Genomic DNA, 21,063 nt, shown 5'->3' on the forward strand with positions numbered 1-21,063 from the left:
TTCTCACTTTGAAGGCTGTTGTTTCATTGAAGACATTCAGGCATCATCGCTACCTCATGATGGTCTTTGAAAATTACAAAAAAAGCTCTTATCAGGTTTTGTTAGTTTAGGGATTATTGACCAAATTAAAGATGTTGGTGGTGGGATCAAGAAGATTATACAAGTATTTAGTTATAAAAGGTACTCATTGTACTTGATAATCTAGTCAAGCAAGAACAACTCCAAAATCTAGCCGGAAAATTTGATTGGTTTTGTTTCGGCAGCAGAATTATTATCACAACTAGGAAGAAAGCACCTTAAATACTCAAGTAGACAAATCCAAAGGAATTTTGCCTCGTGAAGTTATTGGAATGATTTGATTTAGCACTTGATCTATTTTATAAGCATGCATTCATAAGTGACTCTACTGTAAAAGAATATGAGGATTTTTCCATAACAATTGTTCGTAAAGTGGGCATGATTCCTTTGACTGTCGTGGTCATAAGGTCTTATCTTTTAACTTGGGCAATCATTTGAAGAATTCAGAAAACAAAGAAATATGGGACGAGACACTGAAGCGCTTAGAGGAAGAGGAAGGTCTTTTTGACGATATCCAAGGTAAATTAATGATAAGTTACGGACAATTAAAGTACGAGGAAAAAGAAGTGCTTTTGGGTATAGCGTGCTTTTTCACCAATGAGGACAAAACATATCCAATCATCACGTGGAAGGATTGTGGTTACCGTCCTCACACTGCAATCAGGGTTCTCTCGCACAAATCCTTGATGAAAATTAGAGATGGAAGTACGTTTTGGATGCATTACCAAGTTCGAGACTTTAGAAGGGAAATTGTTCTTTGAGAATATCCTCATAAGATTTGTAGGGTGTAGATTTATGAGAAAGCCCCGGAACTACTAGAGGCTTAAAAGAGGGAAAAGTATCAAAATAGTCATAAACATTTTGTATTGGTATCAATTCAATCTTAAACTTTTTAATTGGATCAATTTAGTCCTAAACCATTTCACATTGGTACTCATTCAGTTCATCCGGCTAATTTAAGCCAGAAATTACTGATGTGGCCGCTGGTGGTCTTATGTGACGCCACGTGAACAATTTTTTTATAATTTTTTTATAATTCTTTTCAGATTTTTAAATTATTTTTTTATTTTTTTCCTTTTTTTTCTTTTCTTTTTACCCCTTGGCCGGCGAGGTCGCCGGCCGGCCAACCATCGCCGGCCACAGGCTAGTCGGGGCGAGGGGCCTTGCGCCCTCGCCGGCCACAAGTGAGGGCATCGGCCCTTGCCTAGATCCAAGCGAGGGTTTATTGGCCGGTGAGGGCCTCTGCACTCTCGTCGGCCATTGAAAAAAAAAAAAAAAAAAGAGAAAAAAGGAAAAAAAGAAAAAGAATTTAAAAATCTGAAAATATATATATATATATAAATATATATAATTTGTCCACGTGGACCACATAAGACCGACGATAGCCACGTTAACAATTTCCAGCTTAAATTAGCCAGATGGATTGAACTGATACAAATATAAAAAGGTTTTGGATTAAAATGATCCAATTAAAAAGTTTTAAATTGGATTGGTATCAATGCAAAATGTTTAAGACTATTTTGATATTTTTCCCGCTAAAAAATAAACGTGATGTGTGTATGTGTGAAAACATTTGGTGCTAGAAATTCTTCAGATTTTTCTTTCCCATTGAAAGCAGCAAATTTGGTTGTAATGGATAACTTTGTTGAACGTTCCTTTCAGGGCCAAAGGTCTCAAAAGTTTGTAGGTGCTAAGAGTGACCGTCTATAGTTGGCTTTATTTTCTGGGTTCTAGTATATGGAAAGTAGCTTTTCTAAATTAAAAACAAAAAACAAAAAACAAAAACAAAAACAAAGAGCAGTCTACGTTTATCCCGGTAAAATGAAAAGAAAACTGGTTTCATGAAGAATTTTAAGATTATTTTCAACCCCACCTTTTTTAGAATTATACTATGAAGATTTTTGAGTTAATATACAAGTTGTATTTCCTGAAAGCAGAAACCGAAAATGTGATTGTTGGAAATATAATCCAGATAAGACACACTATTTGTTGTAAACAAAACATCAATGTAAATAAGATGATAACGACTTTATAATATCATTTCTTTTACAAATCTTGGAGAAGAAGAAAATAAGATATCACTGGAAAAATAATATAAAATTAGATGTGAGATACGGATATCCGAATCTCCTCAAGGCGATTAATTCCTGCTAATGATATTTTGCAGATTCACGAACTATACCTCTCAAGATACAACACCTCGAACCTATTTAGATTAGCACTATGCAAACAGGGCTCAGTTGAACCGTTCAATTGAACCAGCACACCCAGAAAAATCAAAGGAGTAGAAAGGTATATCAAAGCTCTTTGAGGATCGAGTCGGAAAAACCAAAACTCTTCATGAAGCTATATGCTCCTATCTATTTATAGAGTTTTTTAGTTCATGACAGAAGAGATACATGAATTAAATAGATGCATGTATCCACGAAATTCATAAATCAAGAGATACGTGAATCCAACAGATTCATGAATCCAAAGATACGTGAATTCAAGAGATTCGTGAACTCAATAAATACATTAACTAAAAAATACATGAATCTAGGAAATTCATGAACTCAATAGATATGTAAACGAAAAAGTTTAGGAAATTCATTAATTCAATAGATACGTGAACAGAAAAGACATATCTTAATTTACTGGCTTTCGTTGATCCATTAACCATAATTATAATAATGATATCTTTAGTAAGGAATGGAAATTTGAAAATTAGTCTATTTAGAAGAGGAAGAAACAACTACGTGTGGGAAATAGAGTATGCCATAATTCTGGAAGCCGTATGTCATATGCTCAATTATTGGAGAACTTGTTTGACAGTGCTTTATGTGTCGTCTCTGTTGTAGCTCTGTAAAACGTATTTTGCATGCTCAATGTTGAGTCCATCACATGCAGAAAAATGAAGATTTTAAAGCGCTAAGCCTGATGTTCGACGGCCATAGTGTCACACGAGAAGAATTAGCTTGTCTACCAAAACTAAGGTTTCTTTAAGTGAAAGAGTTTGATTTTTCTGACGACTTAGAGAATCTTTAGTCAGAGCTAAGATGGCTTTCTTGGCAAACATGTCAAATGACTTTCCAGGTGGAAAATTTTCACTTCAGCAAATTGGTGGTGCTCGACCTTTCCAATAGCAATACTAAAAATTACTGAGTTGGGTGGATCCAAATGAAGGTGTGATGTCTTACTCTATACACATCTCTCTATCATTACCTTATTCCCAATGATAGAAGCAAGATATATATCACTAGTCCCTACTTTATTATCAGTTTGAGATTTTTCAGAGTATTAACTCAAAATGAAAAGCATGTGGAAACTCTTTTAAACTTTTTGTGGCTGAAAAGTCAAAAAAACTCACCTCAGCCTATTTATTTTGGCTTAAAACAAGCAAAAATCAACCTCTTTCACGTTCTTGCCAAAGCTGAAATATTTCTTCAAATATTAAAAAATGGCGAGAAGTTTCATTTAAGAAAAACGTGTCAATGAGATTTTTTTTTTTGGTTGTTAGTCAGATTTCTTCTTTCTTAATTTTCAATTACCTGTTCTTTAATTACGCTAGTGGTGGACCACGTGCCGCGCACACGATCTTGTCATATTGACCTTTAAATTTTCCACCAGGACATAGAAGTTTACTCCGCCCGCCTTTTTTGACCCCTCTCGGTCTCCGCGCGACTTCGTGTTCTGATTTTTGGCGACTTCCTTATATTTCCCAGAAAGTAGCCCTCAACCTCCCCACGTTGACTGCCCTCCTTCTCTTCACGGCGTCGATCTTCCTTTGCTGAACCGGCCCAATTAGCCATCTTTACAGAACGGAGAACCGCTCTGGGTGAATAGAGCTGAGAGGATCGGCCCACAGATGGACTCCAATGGAGGTCAGGCTCTAATCACCATGGTCGCTTTGGCTGTAGCGAGAGTGTAAGTGCTCTAATTCCACTTCTTTTCGATCTCTTGTTTACAGATAATGCACAATAAAATAAAACTTTGCTCCTGTACATGTTTAATACAATTCAGCATGCTTGTGCAATTACTTTCCTTATTTTATTATGTCTGGATCAGGTTACAAGTCTGTAATTTTTGTATCACGAACTCGAGGAGAAATAGGGGCTCGGAGTCAACCTTGAGACTGGACGATGGGTCTGGAGAAGAGGAGGAGGCATTAAGGAGGGACTCAGAGTCAACCTTGAGAACCGACAATGCATCTAACGAAGAGTACGATGTGTTCTTGAGCTTCCGGGGACCGGATACTCGCAATGGATTCACCAGTTGCCTCTACAATGGCTTGAGAAATGCGGGAATCTGCATTTTCTACGACAACGAAGAACTCAAGGTCGAAAAAAAAAATTGATGGAGGTTTTTCGAAAGCACTTGACAAGTCTCAAATTTACATACCTATCTTGTCTAAGGGTTACGCTAATAGTAAATGGTGTCTCCAGGAGATTGCGCACATGGTAAAATGCACGTCAACATCTAATGGGAAGAAAGAAATACTTCCCATCTTCTACGACGTGAATATTGATGATGTTAAGCTCAAAACCAAGTTGTATAAAAAAGCCATGTCCGAGCACCAGAAGAAGTTTCGCTCCGATGAATTGAAGCGGTGGGAAGATGCCCTTCTTGAGGTTGCAAGTATGAAGGGATGGGATCTTAAAGGCAAAGGGTAAATTTCCTGTACTTTTTATGGTTAATATGCACAGTATTTACATTTCATTGAATGAAAGTTCGTCCCTCGAAATTCCCAAACATAAAGCATTTTGACATTTTTATGTAAGATTTGCATTAGAAGTTAATGAAAGCTAGACCAAAACAGCCGAGAACCCATAATAGAAAATAGAAAATGCCTATTTTTTTAAAGCACCACAAATCGAGTCAAACCCAACCCAAACAAGGCATTTTTTCAGTTCATGTTGGGCTAAGCCAATATGACGAGATAGGTAAGACAAACTTTTTACTTAATCGTATTTTTCACTAAATCAATTATTTTACTTAACCGTATTACCACAATAAGTATAGTAGAAATCTTGCGATTTTCTGTATTTTTCACCTCTGGTGGTAATCATCAATTTTGTACAATAAAAACTCATGTAAAATTGTTTGATTAATAGGAGTAATGCAATTTTAAAATTATACCAAGACATGATTAGATTTTTTATTTATAAAAAGTGCATAATTAACATTATAAAAGTGAACATGCGATACATCTATGCAGAAAAGGGACATGTAAAAGATTTTACAAAATTTCCTTATTATGAAATATTATAATTATTCTTTAATGAAAAGGAATATTGACATAGTATGAAGAAATTGAACACACACACATCTTTTAAAGAGCTAATTCCAAAAAAAAAAAAAAACCCTAAACTTTAGGTCCAGTCCTAAATCTGCCCTAAACGTTTTTTTTTTTTTGTTTAAAAAAAATTCCAAACTTTAGGTTTAGTCCCAAATCTGCCTCCATACCTTTCTCTTATCTCAAAAAAAAAAAAAAAAACTCAAAACTTTAGGTCCACTCCCAAATCTACCCCAATTTAAATAATCAATTTTTACTATATTCCTAAATTTGCCACCATTAGCGCTCTGCCCAAAAGTCACGATTAGTAGTTCTTAATTTTTTTATATCCTAGAACAGTTTTATTTTGGAAATAATTTTCCACGTCACTTTACCGATGTGTATTTTTTATCGATGTGGAAATGCCACTTTAAGTTGGGACTGGACTATGAGATAGATTTGAGAATATATTAAGAGTTGTTTTTTTTTATTGTACAAACAGAGGGTAAAACCCCAAATTGGTATACTTGTTAATTGACACGTGTCATCTAACTCAGCAATTTGATAATAAAATTTAATAGAAATTGACGTAAGATTTTCAAAAAATTAGTTTATGTTAAATTTGTTACATCTCTACCAATGCGGGATCTTTTGTGATATTAACTCTTTTTTTTTTTTTTTTTTAGACAAAACAAAATTCGAGGCAAATTTGGGACTATACTTAAAGTTTAGGGTTTCTTTTGAAAAAAAGGAAAAGTTTGGGGTATGTTTGAGATTGGACCTAAAATTTCGAGTTTTTAATGAGACAAAAAAATCAGGACATATTCGAAATTGGACCTAAAATTTAGGGTTTTTTTTTTTTCAATTTTTTGGAGTTCCTCCCCCCCCGGGCCCCAAAAGGAGGAAAGATGTGGTGCTGAAAAAACAAAAAGAAAATACACAATGATGGTTAATATTAACTATGTTTGAGTTAAGTTGCTTTATGGCCATGTCGGTCATGTGGTGATTACCATCTTGCCTCTTCCATCAACCTTTGGGAAGTACGCCTTCACAAATGTGAGCCTGAGTAGCCAGGCTTTAGCAAATACTCGCGGGACCCAACTCCACCCTACTCGTCCTATCTCTTGTATTACATGTTGTGATTGTCATGTACCAACAAATCACCAACAACTTATCTTATCCCCTTTGGAAAAAGAGAAAGTAGGGAAAACAAAAAGACAAGGGAAAAAGTGGACACGTCAAATCAGAGGACAATAATACCATGAATTTTGAGTTTTGCGCTCTCACAAACCTCAACATATATATAATCTTGCCTTGAACAAGTTTTTACACTTTTTTGGCTCGAAACTATTAAATTTTCACAACTGTTAAATCATGATATGTAGTTTGGGCCAATTACAAAATAAATCCCAAACTTTAGGTTCAATTTCGAATCTACTCCAAACCTTCTTTTTTTTTGTCTCATAAAAATCCCAAACTTTTTTTTTTTTGTCTCATAAAAATCCCAAACTTTAGGTCCAGTCTCAAGTCTACCCCAAACTTTTCTTCTTTTTTTTTTTGGTAACCCAAGGAATCTCGTAAGCCAACAACCGGAGAACAAACCCTGGGAGAGCAACTATAGGACCCACCACCACAGTACTCCAGGTAAGAATCCTTAACAACGCCTCTGGGATTCAAACTTCTCCCCTTCGTGAGGGGGAGAGAGCCCGAACCAGCTGCGCTTTGGGCAGTGGTAAACTTTTTTTTTTGGTAACCCATGGAATCTCGTAAGCCGACAGCCAACAAGCAAACCCCGGAGAGCTCAAACTTTTCTTTTTCTCAGAAAAACCCTAAACTTTAAGTCTAGTCTCAAATCTACCCCGAATTTTCTTTTGTCTAAAAAAAAAGAGTTAATACCACAAAAAATCTCGAACTAATAGACATATAACAAATTTACCACAAACTAATTTTTTGACCACCCTCCGTTAGTTTTCATTAAATTTTACTATCAAATTATTGAATTAAATGATACATGATAATTGATGGGTGTACCAAATTTGGAGTTTTACCTTCTGTTTGTATAAGAAAAAATCAACTTTAAGTATATTCTTAAATCTATCCTATGGTCCAGTCCCAATTTAAAGTGGCATTTCCACATCGATAACAAATACACATCGACAAGGCGACATGAAAAATTATTTCCAAAATAAAATCATTCTTGGATTAAAAAAAAATTAAGAACTACTAACTGCGACTTTTGGACAAAGGGCCAACGGGGGCAAATTTAGGACTATAGTAAAAATTGATGATTTTCTTTTTGACAAAAAAAAATTGGGATAGATTTGGGATTGGATCTAAAGTTTTGAGTTTTTTCTGACACAAAAAGAAAGTTTGGGGCAGATTTGGGACTAAACCTAAAGTTTGAGGTTTTTTCCAAGACAAAAAAAAAAAAAGTTTAAGGCAGATTTAGGACTTGATCTAAAGTTTGGGGATTTTTATGAGAGAAAAAAGTTCAGGGCAAATTTGGAATTTGACCAAAATTTTTAGGTTTTTTTAAGAATTGGCCCTCTTTAAATGTTGTGTGTGTGTGAAAAGCATCTCCATGCACAAAAAGAAGTGTGGCCCTAATGGACTGAAAGAAGGCTCTTCCGGAGGGGAATTTTCTTTGGAAGAAACTTTGTGTATCCAAAATCTCAAACTATATCGATGTGGCATTAGATTAGAAGTTAATGAGGTGTGAGTGAAAAATGTTTTCTCAAACCCATAGAAAAAAGTGTCAAACCCAACCTACACCTGAAAATTTCCTGTTCAACTGATTATAATGCATAATTTCCATGCGTAGAGTTATGTATCTACATGTTCCCTGAGTCCCGTTGTCTATCATGTCTTTGAATGAAACAAAGTTTTCATGCTTTGCTGCAGCCAAGGAGAACAAATTGAATTGATTGTAGAAGAGGTTTCCCGTAAGCTTAATTCAAAATGCAAGATTGTGACTGAACATTTGGTTGAAGATACCGCTCGATGGAAGCCATTATGGAGTTGTTGGATGTTCGCTCCGGTGGTGTACGTTTTGTTGGTATCGATGGCATGGGTGGTGTTGGAAAACAACTCTTGCCAAAGTCATGTTCAACAAATTAATTTCCCACTTTGAACGCTCTAGTTTCCTTGAAGATGTTCGAGCATCATCACAATCTCATGGTGGTCTTTTAGAATTGCAGAAAAAGCTCTTATCGATTTGACCAGTCATGGGATTGCTAACAAAATTAAAGATGGTGATGATGGAATCAATATGATAAAACAAGCATTGAGTAACAAAGAAGTACTTATTGTACTTGATGATCTAGACAAGAAAGAGCAACTCAAAAATTTAGCCGGAAAATCCGATTGGTTTTGTTCTGGCAGCAGAATCATTATCACAACTAGAGATGAAAGCGTCCTGATGGCTCAAGTGGGCGTATTTAGTAAAGAGGTCCTCAACCAACCTGAAGGTATCTTGTGTTATGAAGTTTGTGGAATGAGATTTGATTTAGCACTTCATTTGTTTTATAAGCATGCATTCAGAAGTGACTCCGCTCCAGAAGAATATGGTGCTCTCTCAACAGAAATTGTTCATACAAAGGGGCATGCTTCCCTTGGCCGTCGCGGTGATAGGGTCCAATCTTTTTGACTGGGGCAAAGATTTGGAGCATTCAGATAAAAGAGAAGTATGGGACGAGACACTAAAGAAGTTAAAGGAAGGTCCTTTTAAGGATGTCCAAGATACATTAATGATAAGTTATGAAAGATTAGAGGATAAGCACCAAGAAATATTTTTGGATATTGCTTGCTTTTTCATCACTACCGACAAAACATATCCGGTTATCATGTGGAAGGATTGTGGATACTTTCCCAGCATTGCAATGAGGGTTCTATCTCAAAGGTCCTTTATCAAAATTAAAGAGGACAATAGATTTTGGATGCATGATCAAGTTCGAGACTTTGGAAGGTACATTGTTCTTCAAATATATCCTCGCAAGTTTTGTAGGGTGTGGATTCCCAAGGATGCCCTGAAACTACTGGAAGGAAAAAAGGTAAACGGGAACTGCATATGTTTGAAAATATTTGGAGCAAGAAATTCTTTGAATTTTTCTTTCCCATTTAAACCAGCAATTTGATTGAAATATGCATCCAAAAAGATAGCTTTGTTTTCCGTCGCTTTTGTCTCGTCGGGGTCACATCTTCGGTCAAACCTTCGGTCAAGGGTCTCAAAGTTTGAAGGGGAACCAAAAGAGATTGCCCGAAGGTTTGCTTTATTTTCTTGGTTCCAGTGAATTTTTGAAAAAACTAAGAACAGTTTACGTGTGATCCAGGTGAAATGAAAAAACTTGCTTTATCAAGAAATTTTTAGATTATTTTCACTCAGATATTTTCAGAATAAACGAAGAAGAATTTTTTAATTAATATGTTGAATTATATTTCCTGAAAAGTAGAAATCGAAAATTTGATACCTTCATACTCGAAAATTAGTTGATGCAGAAGAGGAGGAAACAACCACTTGTCGAGAAAAAGAGTTTGCCATAGTTCGAGAAAGCGCATGTGGCGAGTTCAACCATGACAGAAATTGTTTGACCATGCTTTTGAGCCATCTCTGTTGTAGCTCTGTAAAACGTATGTTGCATGCTCAATATCGAGTTTGTCATGTGCAGAGAAATGAAGATGTGGAAGCACTAAGCATGACTTCCGATGGCTGCAGCCATAGCATTGAATCTAAAGAATTAGTTGCTCTACCAAATCTAAGGTTCTTTCGAATGAAAGGCATCGATATTTTGGGCAACTTCAAGAACCTTCTTTTGGAGCTAAGATGGTTTTCTTGGGAAATTACGCATAAGGAATTTTATGCAAAGAGTTTTCATTTTCCTAATTTGGTTGTGCTAGACCTTTCAAGAAGCAATATCCAAGATGACTGGGGTGGATGGAGTCAAATGCAGGTACTATATACCTTGCTCTGTTCACCTTCTTTCCATGTTTACGGATCATTTAAGCATGGTACACAAGTGGCGTTCTGCCTTGATCTAAAATTTTTTGTGCTAGTCTAACTTCTAGAGTCGACTACTAACAACTAAACACATTTGAAAATCAAATGAGAGGAAACTATAGAATCAAATGGCATCAGCATATCATCCCAGCAAATGATATTACGCGCGGAACATCATTGTTGTACTATAATTCGTCCATTCATTACAGACTGCTTTAGTAATCGAGGCACAGAAAAATATGATACGCGTAAAATCGGTGCTAGCAAGAATCATTAGCTGTGCTCACCGGTCCATAGTATTATTCAAGCATCCATTATCGCCTTGGTTTGAGGAATTCAAAGATTTACGTACTTTGGAGTTTGGAGTTTGGATGCTTTATGGCTTGTTGAAGTCTCTTTTCTAACGGGTCTTATATACTTTTATATTCATCCTGTCTCTTTCTATTTTATTCTTCACACTTTTAAAACTCGATCATGATGAATTATTGTGACATCGTAAGTTTCTTTTTATGATGCATTACAATTTTCCTTATAGTAACTTAATTATGACTCTACACCATGAAGATGCACGAGTGAGGAATATATAGAAGTGCCCAATTCTAGACTCGAAATATAGTTTTATGTGTAACGCTCTTAATGTTAAGAACATTCGTTCTTTGAAGCTCGGAACAGAGAGGAAGCTTGAAACAGAGAAGTTAGACTGTACTGAAGACAAGTCTATGGCTGTCATTGGAGAAGCTTGGAAGAAGTAGAATTCGCAATTGTGTAACCAGTAATGCTGTCAAATAAGGCCAGCTGTGTATCTACATAAGACGGTGAAGATAAGTCGGTGAAGAAAAGACATCACGTGAACAATTTCCAGAAGGAAAAGAGAGGCAGTTAATTCTGTTAGCTTAGCCTTTGTGAAATAAGTTCTTTTCTGTTTAAAGTCTTTACGTTGACAGCTAGCATTCGGTTTTTTCATTAAGCTTCTGTTGTATATAGATAAAGAGCGACTTCTTCTTCAAATATTGATTCATTGTAAATCCATCTATGAGAGAACAGAGAGGAGAATACTCCATTGAAAAGGTGCTCTGTATTTTTGAGGTGAATACACCATAATACGAAGAGAATAAGGAATCATCTTCTTCAATAGCATTCATCTGTAATCTTGCTCTTCTTCACATGGTATCAATCATCTTCTTCAATAGCATTCATCTGTAATCTTGCTCTTTTTCACATGGTATCAGAGCAGTTATCGATCATCTAGATTGAAAAGATGTTTCACGAAACACACAATTGTTCGTGAAATCAAATCAAAGGTATCTGGATTTCAATGATCGCAGCAGATCAAAGTAGCTGTTGATCATCTTCGTGTACTGATTTACTGAAAGTTCTCACAAGAATCTTGCGTTTGATTCTTCTGTTCCCCTCGGTAAGATCTGAACCTTGCTGGTATCACGAACAGATCATCATCTCGATCAACAGTAATCCCGTTTTGAGTCACAAAATCGATTTCTGTCATCAAAAATCTCTGAAAGTGCAGCAATGGCAGGAAGGACACGAAGTATCCATTTCCAATACATGTTAACATCTCCAATTTTGTCACGATTAAACTTGCTGAAGATAATTTCCTATTGTGGCAAGCACGCTTCACAGTTTCCTTCGAAGTCAAGAACTCTTCGGTTTCATCAATGGTGAAATATCTTCACCTCCTCGAATCCTAAACACTGAAACCAAGATTGTGAAACAGAAGTCATAAATCCAGATTATACGATTGGACAAGGACTGATCGCTTAGTTTCATCCCGGATCGGTGAGCCGTATCTCGAGAATATTCTGAGCTTGATTATTGGTTTAGAAACTTCTTATGAGGTATGGCAGACCCTTCTTAATCGTTTTACTCAGAAATCGGTAGCTCGAGAGTTTGAACTAAGAGGAAAGTTACAGGCATGTCAAAACGAGATAGAGCGCTTCGTTTATCCGAGGGAGTATAAGTCCATTTGTGATCAGTCAATGCGATTGGAAAACCTATAGATGAGATAACTAAAATGTTTGGTGTTCTTGAGGGTTTAGGGCCTGAGTATGAGAATTTCAGAACTACTATCTACTGTTTGAAACCCCAGCCAGATTATGATGAAGTGATAGCACAGCTTGAACGATTTGAAACAAGATTAAAGACATATTCGATGAATCAATTTAACCCTAATCTGGCTTACTTGGGACAAAGAAGTTCTGAAACACAACCGAAAGGAAATTCTGAAAGAGAATACAGCTTTCGACTTCAAGTTTTGGAAGTCAAAGAGGTGGCAACAGAGGAGGACGCTTTTTTTTGGTCGAAGCCGTGCAATGAATAATGCAGGCCGGAGTTATGGATACTCAGGAAGAAATCAGTACTACAGACCAAACAATTTGAATCAGGAACGAACTGATCAACAATTCAAGCAGAGGATTGATTATTCTAGTCCTGGACAGGGGTTTCGTCCATATGCCAGTTATTCACAAAGGTATCAAGACACTAAATCCTATCCGACTCAAGTCTTGATGCCACAGAAACATGTGCAAAATGAGAAACCAACAGAAAGCATCCGGTTAGAATGTCAGATTTGTAAAAGACCAGGACACGATGCTCTTTGCTGGTATCATTTCGATAACTCTTATCGGCTGAAGAAATTCCAACCGCTTTGGCAGCAGCTTCATCTAGAGGATCCAAGAGGAAGTGAGTGGTATCCTGATTCCGGAGCAACAGCACATATTAGTGCTGATCCTGGTATTCTTCTCAACTCTACTCGATATACTGGAAATGACACAGTTATGATAGGTAATGGCTCTTGTTTACCTATTACTTATACTGGTAATACTCAGTTGAATACAGAAAATAACACGTTACCCCTAAATGATGTCTTGATTGTGCCTGAAATCAAAAAGAACCTCCTCTCTGTTTCAAAACTGACAGATGACTATCCCTGTTCTTTTATTTTTGATAAAATTGGTGTCTATATAAAGGACAACCAAACCAACAAGACAGAGATGCTTGGAAGGAAACTTAGAGGACTTTACTGTGTGGATCCTCAAACTACAGCAGCATACTTTACTCGAAGACACAGAGCAATAACGGCGAGATGTGGCATCAAAGATTGGCCCACGCAAACTTCAATATAGTAAAGCATTTGCAGAATAAAGACTTGATTTCCTGTAATACAAAGTCTGAATCCATTTGTAGCAGCTGTCAAGTTGCAAAAAGTGCAGCCTTACCTTTCCCATTATCAGACTCTACATCTACTATACCATTAGAAAAGATACATTGTGACATCTGGGGTCCCTCACCAATGAAATCTTCACAGAACTTTCAGTATTATGTCATATTTGTAGATACTTTTTCTCGCTACAAACTGGTCTATCCAATGAAGTCAAGTCCGACTTTATGACATCTTTGTCATGTTTCGTAAACTAGTCGAGAAACAGTTTGATCATCAAATCAAAATGTTTCATTGTGATGGTGGAGGAGAGTTTACTAGTAAAAGGTTTCAAAGTCATTTACAGAATTGTGGCATAAAGCGTAGTCCGTCTTGCCCTCATACACCCGTAACGTAATGGAATTGCAGAGAGGAAACATCGCCATATAGTCGAGTTGGGGTTAGCCATGATGTATCATTCTCGAGTTCCTTTGAAATTCTGGGTAGATTCCTTCATAACAGCCAACTATATTGTCAACATTCTTCCTACACCGAAATTACAAATGGCTTCTCCTTATTCCAGACTTTTTAATAAGCAGCCTAGCTATGACCATCTCAAGGTGTTTGGGTGTGCTTGTTACCCGTGTCTTCGATCCTATGCTCAACACAAGTTCGACCCTAGATCTCTCACTTGTGTTTTTCTCTCGCTATAGTGAAAGGCATAAGGGGTATCGTTGCCTTGTACCTACTAATGGCCGAATTTATGTTAGTCGCCATGTGGTCTTTGATGAAACCTTCTTTCCATTTAAAAGGAAGGTAATATCCGACTATGATCGCACACAACTTTGTATAATCAATGGGCAGATGTGGTTAATCTTCTTGATTCCACAAATACAACCTCGTGGACAACCCTTCCACTAATCATACAACAAAGATTTCAACTACCTCCTTCAGAATAATCGATCGCACTCATATATCACAATATGAGGGTGTTCCACATATATCAACTTCTCCTCAAGCAATGTCGGACTCGATTGCTGCTGAGCAACAAGATGCTCTATCTCAAATTGCCGAGTCAGAGAGCTTATCTTTAATCAAGTTCAACCGGACTTAACAGCCACTTCTTCCAGTACTTCTCCCGTCCATTATATGCAAACTCGATTGAAGTCTGGTATCATCAAACCTAACCCCAAATATGCATATTTGGCTGACTATAAAGTACCTTTGGAACCAAAATCAGTCAAAACAGCCTTAGCTGATAAAGGATGGTATCAAGCCATGAAGGAGGAAATGGATGCCTTGTATGAGAATCAGACATGGCTCTTAGTTCCTAGAACAAAGCAGATGCATGTTATAGGCTGTAAGTGGGTGTTTAAAACTAAACTAACACCTAATGGCAGTCTAGAAAGATTAAAAGCTCGTTTAGTTGCAAAGGGATTTCATCAAGAAGCAGGGGTTGATTTTACTGAAACATTTAGTCCAGTCATCAAGCATGCCACTATTCGGATAGTCCTTTCTGTTGCAATAATGAAGAAGTGGACTATACACCAGCTAGATGTTAAAAATGCTTTTCTCCATGGTACGTTGAATGAAACAGTTTACATGGAGCAGCCCCCTGGTTTTGTTGATCCTCAACAATCTCATTGTGTATGTTTACTTAAGAAATCCCTATATGGCCTTCGTCAAGCACCACGAGCATGGTTTGACAAATTTAGCAACTTTCTCCTGGAGAATGGTTTCTTCGTAGTACCGCTGACCCGTCTCTCTTCGTGCTTCACTGCCCGCATACGCTTCTACTACTACTATATGTTGATGACATAGTTCGACAGGAAGCTCACTTTCGCTTACTAACCACTTTGATTGAGTTATCGAGCCGTCACTTTCACATGAAAGATTTGGGCCATCTTCACTACTTTCTCGGCATTGAAGTCAAACGCTCTCCTTATGATCTATTTCTCTGTCAAACCAAATATGCCATTGATCTATTAACAAGAGCTCATATGACCAGCTGTAAGCCTGTATCAACTCCTCTTCCACTTCGAGTAACTCCTATGACAGATGATACTACTTTGCTCTCGAACCCTCTTGAGTATAGAAGCCTTGTGGGAGGGCTTCAATACTTAACAATTACTCGACCTGATCTTGCTTATGCAACAAATACCTTGTGCCAAAAATTGCAGCATCCAACAATTGCGGATCTTCATCGATTAAAAAGAGTACTTCGCTATGTCAAAGGCACTACTCATCTTGGTCTTTTTCTTCATTCACGTAGCTCCACAGCTCTCTATGGCTTCTCGATGCTTTGACACAGGCTGGGTGTGCGACACCCGGGCGATCCACAACCGGCTACCGTACATATCTTGGATCAAATCTCCTTTCCTGGTCAGCTAAGAAACAACCAACAAGCTTTCTCGTTCTTCCACGTAAGCCGAATACCGAGCTCTTGCATCTACTTCAGCTGATCTTACTTGGATTGCTTTTGTTTTGCGTGATATTGGTATATCTCTTCTGTCTCCTACTCTCCTATTTTGTGACAATAAGTCTGCTATATCTCTTACAGCCAATCCAATTCTTCATGCCCGAACCAAACATATAGAGGTAGACTTCCATTTTGTTCGGGAGAAAGTCTCCTCGGATCTCTCCGTATTAGTTATGTTCCTAGCCATCTTCAACTTGCAGATATTTTTACAAAACCTTTGACACGTTTTGTTCATATTAATCTTCGTACCAAATTGGGCATGGGATTTTCATCCCCTCCCAATTTGAGGGGGGATGTTAAGAACATTCATTCTTTGAAGCTCGGAACAGAGAGGAAGCTTGAAACAGAGAAGTTAGACTGCACTCAAGACAAGTCTATGGCTGTCATTGGAGAAGCTTGGAAGAAGTAGAATTCGCAATTGTGTAACCAGTAATGCTGTCAAATAAGGCCAGCTGTGTATCTACATAAGACGGTGAAGATAAGTCGGTGAAGAAAAGACATCACGTGAACAATTTCCAGAAGGAAAAGAGAGGCAGTTAATTCTGTTAGCTTAGCCTTTGTGAAATAAGTTCTTTTCTGTTTAAAGTCTTTACGTTGACAGCTAGCATTCGGTTTTTTCATTAAGCTTCTGTTGTATATAGATAAAGAGCGACTTCTTCTTCAAATATTGATTCATTGTAACCGTCTATGAGAGAACAGAGAGGAGAATACTCCATTGAAAAGGTGCTCTGTATTTTTGAGGTGAATACACCATAATACAGAAGAGAATAAGGAATCATCTTCTTCAATAGCATTCATCTGTAATCTTGCTCTTCTTCACATGGTATCAATCATCTTCTTCAATAGCATTCATCTGTAATCTTGCTCTTTTTCACACTTAAAACATGGGAAGATGTAAACTTCAATGGCAATTTGCGAGCAGATTTCTATTAATTCAATACCGAAACAAAAACTAGTTTGCGCATTGTAAAATTTGAATGATAGATGGTGAGTTCGAAATCTTGTTGATAAGTAAGAACTGATTGGCAAATTTTTAGTTCAATAAGTTATCAACAAAATAACAATTTTACCATCATCAAACCTAAAAGCGGATTACCAATTGTTTTTGAATATCACAAGTGAACCCCTTCATTAATTAGTAGATTATGATTTGCGTAGATACTTTAACAAACAAAGTACCAGTTTCCATCGTAAATGGTTAGTAGATAATGGCCATTGCTTCGATTTTACCGAGTACCAAGTTTTATTTTTCAGTAACATACAAATATATTAATTGATTAATCAAGTTGAAATACTCTTTTAGACTACGAACTATCTTTTGCTGGTTGATTATGGATTGCTTATACACTTTACTAGTAGTATTGGTTGACGATTGCAACTTATGAACAGAAAAAACTATCGTACTATAAAATCACAGTAAAATGTTAGATTTATTTTGATTTTACAAGTACTTAAGCTTGCGAGTCAGAAAATGACTGACGAGATGATTGATTTACCAGGCTGCCCTAGTAGATTATAAACAGCCTTTCGTTTTTGTACAAATGAGCGGGTTTTTCATTTGTAGAATTTGAATTAATTGCTTATATAGTTTACTAGTGGTGTCGATTACCAGTGATATTCTACAAACAAACTGTTTTATCACTATAAATCTCTAGTAGCTTATGAATTTTACTACTAACTTACTATTCCACCACTAAGGTTTAGATACGAGCAGTAAATTTATAAAAAGGAAATAATTTTCAATTACATTGACCTAGTTGCGCCAATTGCAAGTAAATGAGAGAGTATATTGAATTATAAGAATGATAATATTTACTCTGTAAAAAAATATAGGATGATCGATGTGTTTCGTTCTTTTTTAACTCCACATTGTCTTTTCCTACAGATGACTAAAAATTAAAAATTTTGGATTTAACGGATTGCACAAAGTTGACGAGGACACCTGACTTCTCTAATTTCACGTCTTTGGAGACATTAGTACTTGCTTGATGTTCCAACTTAATCGCAATTCACCCCTCCATTTCTAAGCTTCAACTCCTAGAGACTTTGAATGTCAAAGGGTGTGGTTCTCTTTAGGAGTTGCCTGAAGAAGTTAGTTCTCTACAATCTTTGAAGCATATCATCATGCCTGAAAATTTTCAACCCTTGAAGCTTCCGGAGAGATTTGGCAACTTGAAATCTTTGTTGAGTCTTAGATTAAGCCTGCACCCCAAAATGTGCCGACTTCCAGACTCAATTGGAGGGGCGATGAATATTACATGCTTAACTTTACGCGAGTGCGTGGGGATAAAGGAACTTCCAAGCTCAATTGGGGAATTAAAAATGTTGGAAGAGCTGGATATATCAAACTCAGGCATAGTTGAACTACCTAATCTGATCGGAAACTTAAAAGAAACTAAGGGTGTTGGCACTAAGTAGAACGAAGATAAAGGAGTTTCCCCATACTATTGGAGGACTGGAGATGCTTGAAGTTTTAGATGCCCACAAAGCCTGGGATCTGACAGATAAGAACTTGGAGGAAATTGGGAAGCTATTTCATTTGAAGACATTGATCTTAGCATTTACTAGTGTTTCTAGACTGCCTCCAGAGATAAGTCGTCTCCATCTCCAAAACTTGATGTAGGTTCAATTGACCTTCAACAAGTGCCGTCTCTTCCATCAAGTTTGAAATTCCTTGTGGTTCAAGCTATGGACTTCTCTGTTGTCCCTCACCCCAAGCATCACCGATTTAGAACAACTGGAATTATATAGATTCAGCAATTTGAGACGTAGACATCACTCTACTAGGCGGGACTATGACTCAAAACTTAAAGCAGCTTTGATGAGGGAGCAACCGTGCTATCAGCTTCCATCTCATTTGTCGGACTTGAAACTCAAAAGCATTAGTCCACTGCCACATTTTTCCAACTTATTAAATTTGAGAGTTCTGCATGTAATTGAATGTCCAATATCACGCCTGCCGGTCACACTAGGTCTAATACATCTGAGGAAACTGTACATAATAAGATGTGAATGCCTTGAGAAAATACCTGGTCTGTCACTCTTGAGAAGTCTGGAGCGCTTGGAACTAAAGGGCTTGAACAGGCTAGTTGAGATTCAAGGTTTGTCGGAACTAGAAAATTTGCAGTACCTCCTCCTTTCCAGTTGTGATTTAATAGGACAGTTACCCAATTTATCCAAGTTGGGTCAGCTACAACATCTAGAGCTAGAAGCTTGTCCAAATTTAAGACCCATTGAGGGCATCGAGGGCTTAGAAAGCTGGGTGTTTTGTAGTCGTGGCCGCACTATCCTGGAAAGATTGTTGAATATCTCGAGATCGACTTGGTTTTCCCACAGATTGCCTATAACCGATGTGTTCCTAAGTTTTAAGGACCAGACACTCATCATAGTATTGTCAGTTATCTTCACTCTCGGATGCTTTGGAAGCAAATGTCTGTTTACAGTGATAATGATGACTTGAGGTCCAATGAAGAGACTGGGGAAAAGATTCTACAAGCACTCGCTAATTCTAATATCTACATACCCATCTTCTCTAGAAACTATGCTTCCAGTCATTGGTGTCTCCGCATACTTGCTCACATGGTTAAATGCACATCAGAATCAAAGGGGAAAAGAAGAATCCTCCCCATTTTCTATGATGTGGAGATTGATGATGTTAAGCTAAAAACTGATTTATACAAAAGCGACCTAGACAAGCACCAGGCGAACTTCAACCATGATGAAACGAAGTCATGGAAAGAGGCCCTCATTAAGGTCGCAGCATTGAGGGGTTTCGTCTTAAAAACAACAGGTAAATCTGCTCTTTCGCCACTAAATCATGAGGTAAACAAGTCATTCAATTGAACTCTCCCAACACTCAAGAATTTCAAAGTTACTGCAATGCAACCCTTTTGCATACAAATTGTCCACTCAAGCAAATTCAATTTTATAGAATAAGAAGCGGATCCTTCTTGTCTGTAGTATTTGGAGGAACTCCATGGTCGAATAGAACGAAATTGCATACTATTACGGCCGCACACATACATACATACACACATACATATATATATTTTCGGAGTTAAAGATCTTCAGGTTACAAGTGTTTGAGAAATCAAATCAACGGTTAGATCATGAATTTAAGGGAAAAGAGCACCACAAGGGCTGTAACTTTCGTATGGCACTCACTTAAATACCATAACTTATATATAGTGCTCACTTGAATGTCATAACTTTCTTTCTGATTATTTGAGTGCCATACAACTTTTCAACCGATTATTTTAGTGCTGTAACTTTTTAAAAATGTGCACCATAAATGCTATGCCACATCGTATTTTTGAAACCTGCGTGAACTTTAAAAAAAAAAAAGGATGATTAATTGAAAACAATGATACTCAAGTAAACTTTTTTAGAAGTTATGAAACTTATGTGGTTGAAAAAAAAGTTATGACACTCAAGTAAACGCCATACGAAAGTTGTAACGGTGTGGTATCCTTATCCTTCATCTTGAAATCCTTTAAATTTCTGTCTGTCCAACTAAAATGAGCTGTCCTTCATTTGTGCGTTGCTGCAGCTACGAAGAAGTACTTCAATCGGTTACTGAAGAGGTTTATAAGGCAAGGAAATTGTTAGATGTTGACTCTTGAAGGCTTCTTTTGGTCGGTTGTCAAAGTAAAGGTGAATGTGTTTGCTATCAATGAAATGAAATTCTCGCCAACTCCATTCTGATTCTATTGTTTGGAGGATCTAGATATTTCATGTGTTAATGAAATTGGTTTACGCTGCTAATGGTTATGTGCATTATTTACAAGGTTAACTAATATGTATGAACAAGTATATCAGTGAACTCCCACGCTTTATTAGAGGGTTAGTTAAGCTTATACGTCAAGATTTACAAGTGTGCTTTGCAATAAAAGAAAAGGAGCTCCATACATAGTTGGGAAAATTTGAATCATTGGTAGAGTTGGATTGACAACTCTTAAAGATAGTTGATTTGCCTGATTTAATTGTAAGAGTTTTCCAAGTGTGAGTTACATTAATTGATATTATAATTTACCATTTTACGGGGTTGATTTAATGTGAGATAGAAGATTTCTTAATTAGTATAATATGGGGCTAGCTAGTGTGGG

The 21,063-nt window shown here is 37.0% G+C and overlaps 2 protein-coding genes across 2 annotated transcripts; both read left to right on the forward strand.

Moving 5' to 3' along the window:
* The first annotated feature begins 3,899 nt into the window (after positions 1 to 3,899).
* LOC104431302 (TMV resistance protein N-like) lies at positions 3,900 to 11,077 on the forward strand. Its single transcript, XM_039309707.1, has 8 exons — positions 3,900 to 3,984; positions 4,126 to 4,396; positions 4,503 to 4,726; positions 8,323 to 8,430; positions 8,522 to 8,799; positions 8,873 to 9,381; positions 9,997 to 10,278; positions 10,988 to 11,077. The coding sequence occupies exons 1-8, from the start codon at positions 3,926 to 3,928 to the stop codon at positions 11,075 to 11,077; spliced, it is 1,821 nt and encodes a 606-aa protein (XP_039165641.1). The 5' UTR covers positions 3,900 to 3,925.
* Positions 11,078 to 19,387: 8,310 nt separating this feature from the next.
* LOC120291904 (protein SUPPRESSOR OF npr1-1, CONSTITUTIVE 1-like) lies at positions 19,388 to 20,566 on the forward strand. Its single transcript, XM_039309708.1, has 2 exons — positions 19,388 to 19,748; positions 20,508 to 20,566. The coding sequence occupies exons 1-2, from the start codon at positions 19,388 to 19,390 to the stop codon at positions 20,564 to 20,566; spliced, it is 420 nt and encodes a 139-aa protein (XP_039165642.1).
* Positions 20,567 to 21,063: the final 497 nt, after the last annotated feature.

Source organism: Eucalyptus grandis, chromosome 3 (genome assembly GCF_016545825.1).
Source record: "Eucalyptus grandis isolate ANBG69807.140 chromosome 3, ASM1654582v1, whole genome shotgun sequence".
Lineage (NCBI taxonomy): Eukaryota > Viridiplantae > Streptophyta > Magnoliopsida > Myrtales > Myrtaceae > Eucalyptus > Eucalyptus grandis.

Excerpts from the sequence above, each read along its gene's own strand:
- LOC104431302 (XM_039309707.1), top strand. The coding sequence starts at position 3,926 with ATGGACTCCAATGGAGGTCAGGCTCTAATCACCATGGTCGCTTTGGCT. Across the intron at positions 4,397-4,502 it reads ACGACAACGAAGAACTCAAG|GAGATTGCGCACATGGTAAA; the intron begins GTCGAAAAAAAA and ends TGGTGTCTCCAG. Across the intron at positions 8,800-8,872 it reads GGTCCTCAACCAACCTGAAG|AAGTGACTCCGCTCCAGAAG; the intron begins GTATCTTGTGTT and ends GCATGCATTCAG.
- LOC120291904 (XM_039309708.1), top strand. The coding sequence starts at position 19,388 with ATGTCTGTTTACAGTGATAATGATGACTTGAGGTCCAATGAAGAGACT. Across the intron at positions 19,749-20,507 it reads TTTCGTCTTAAAAACAACAG|CTACGAAGAAGTACTTCAAT; the intron begins GTAAATCTGCTC and ends GCGTTGCTGCAG.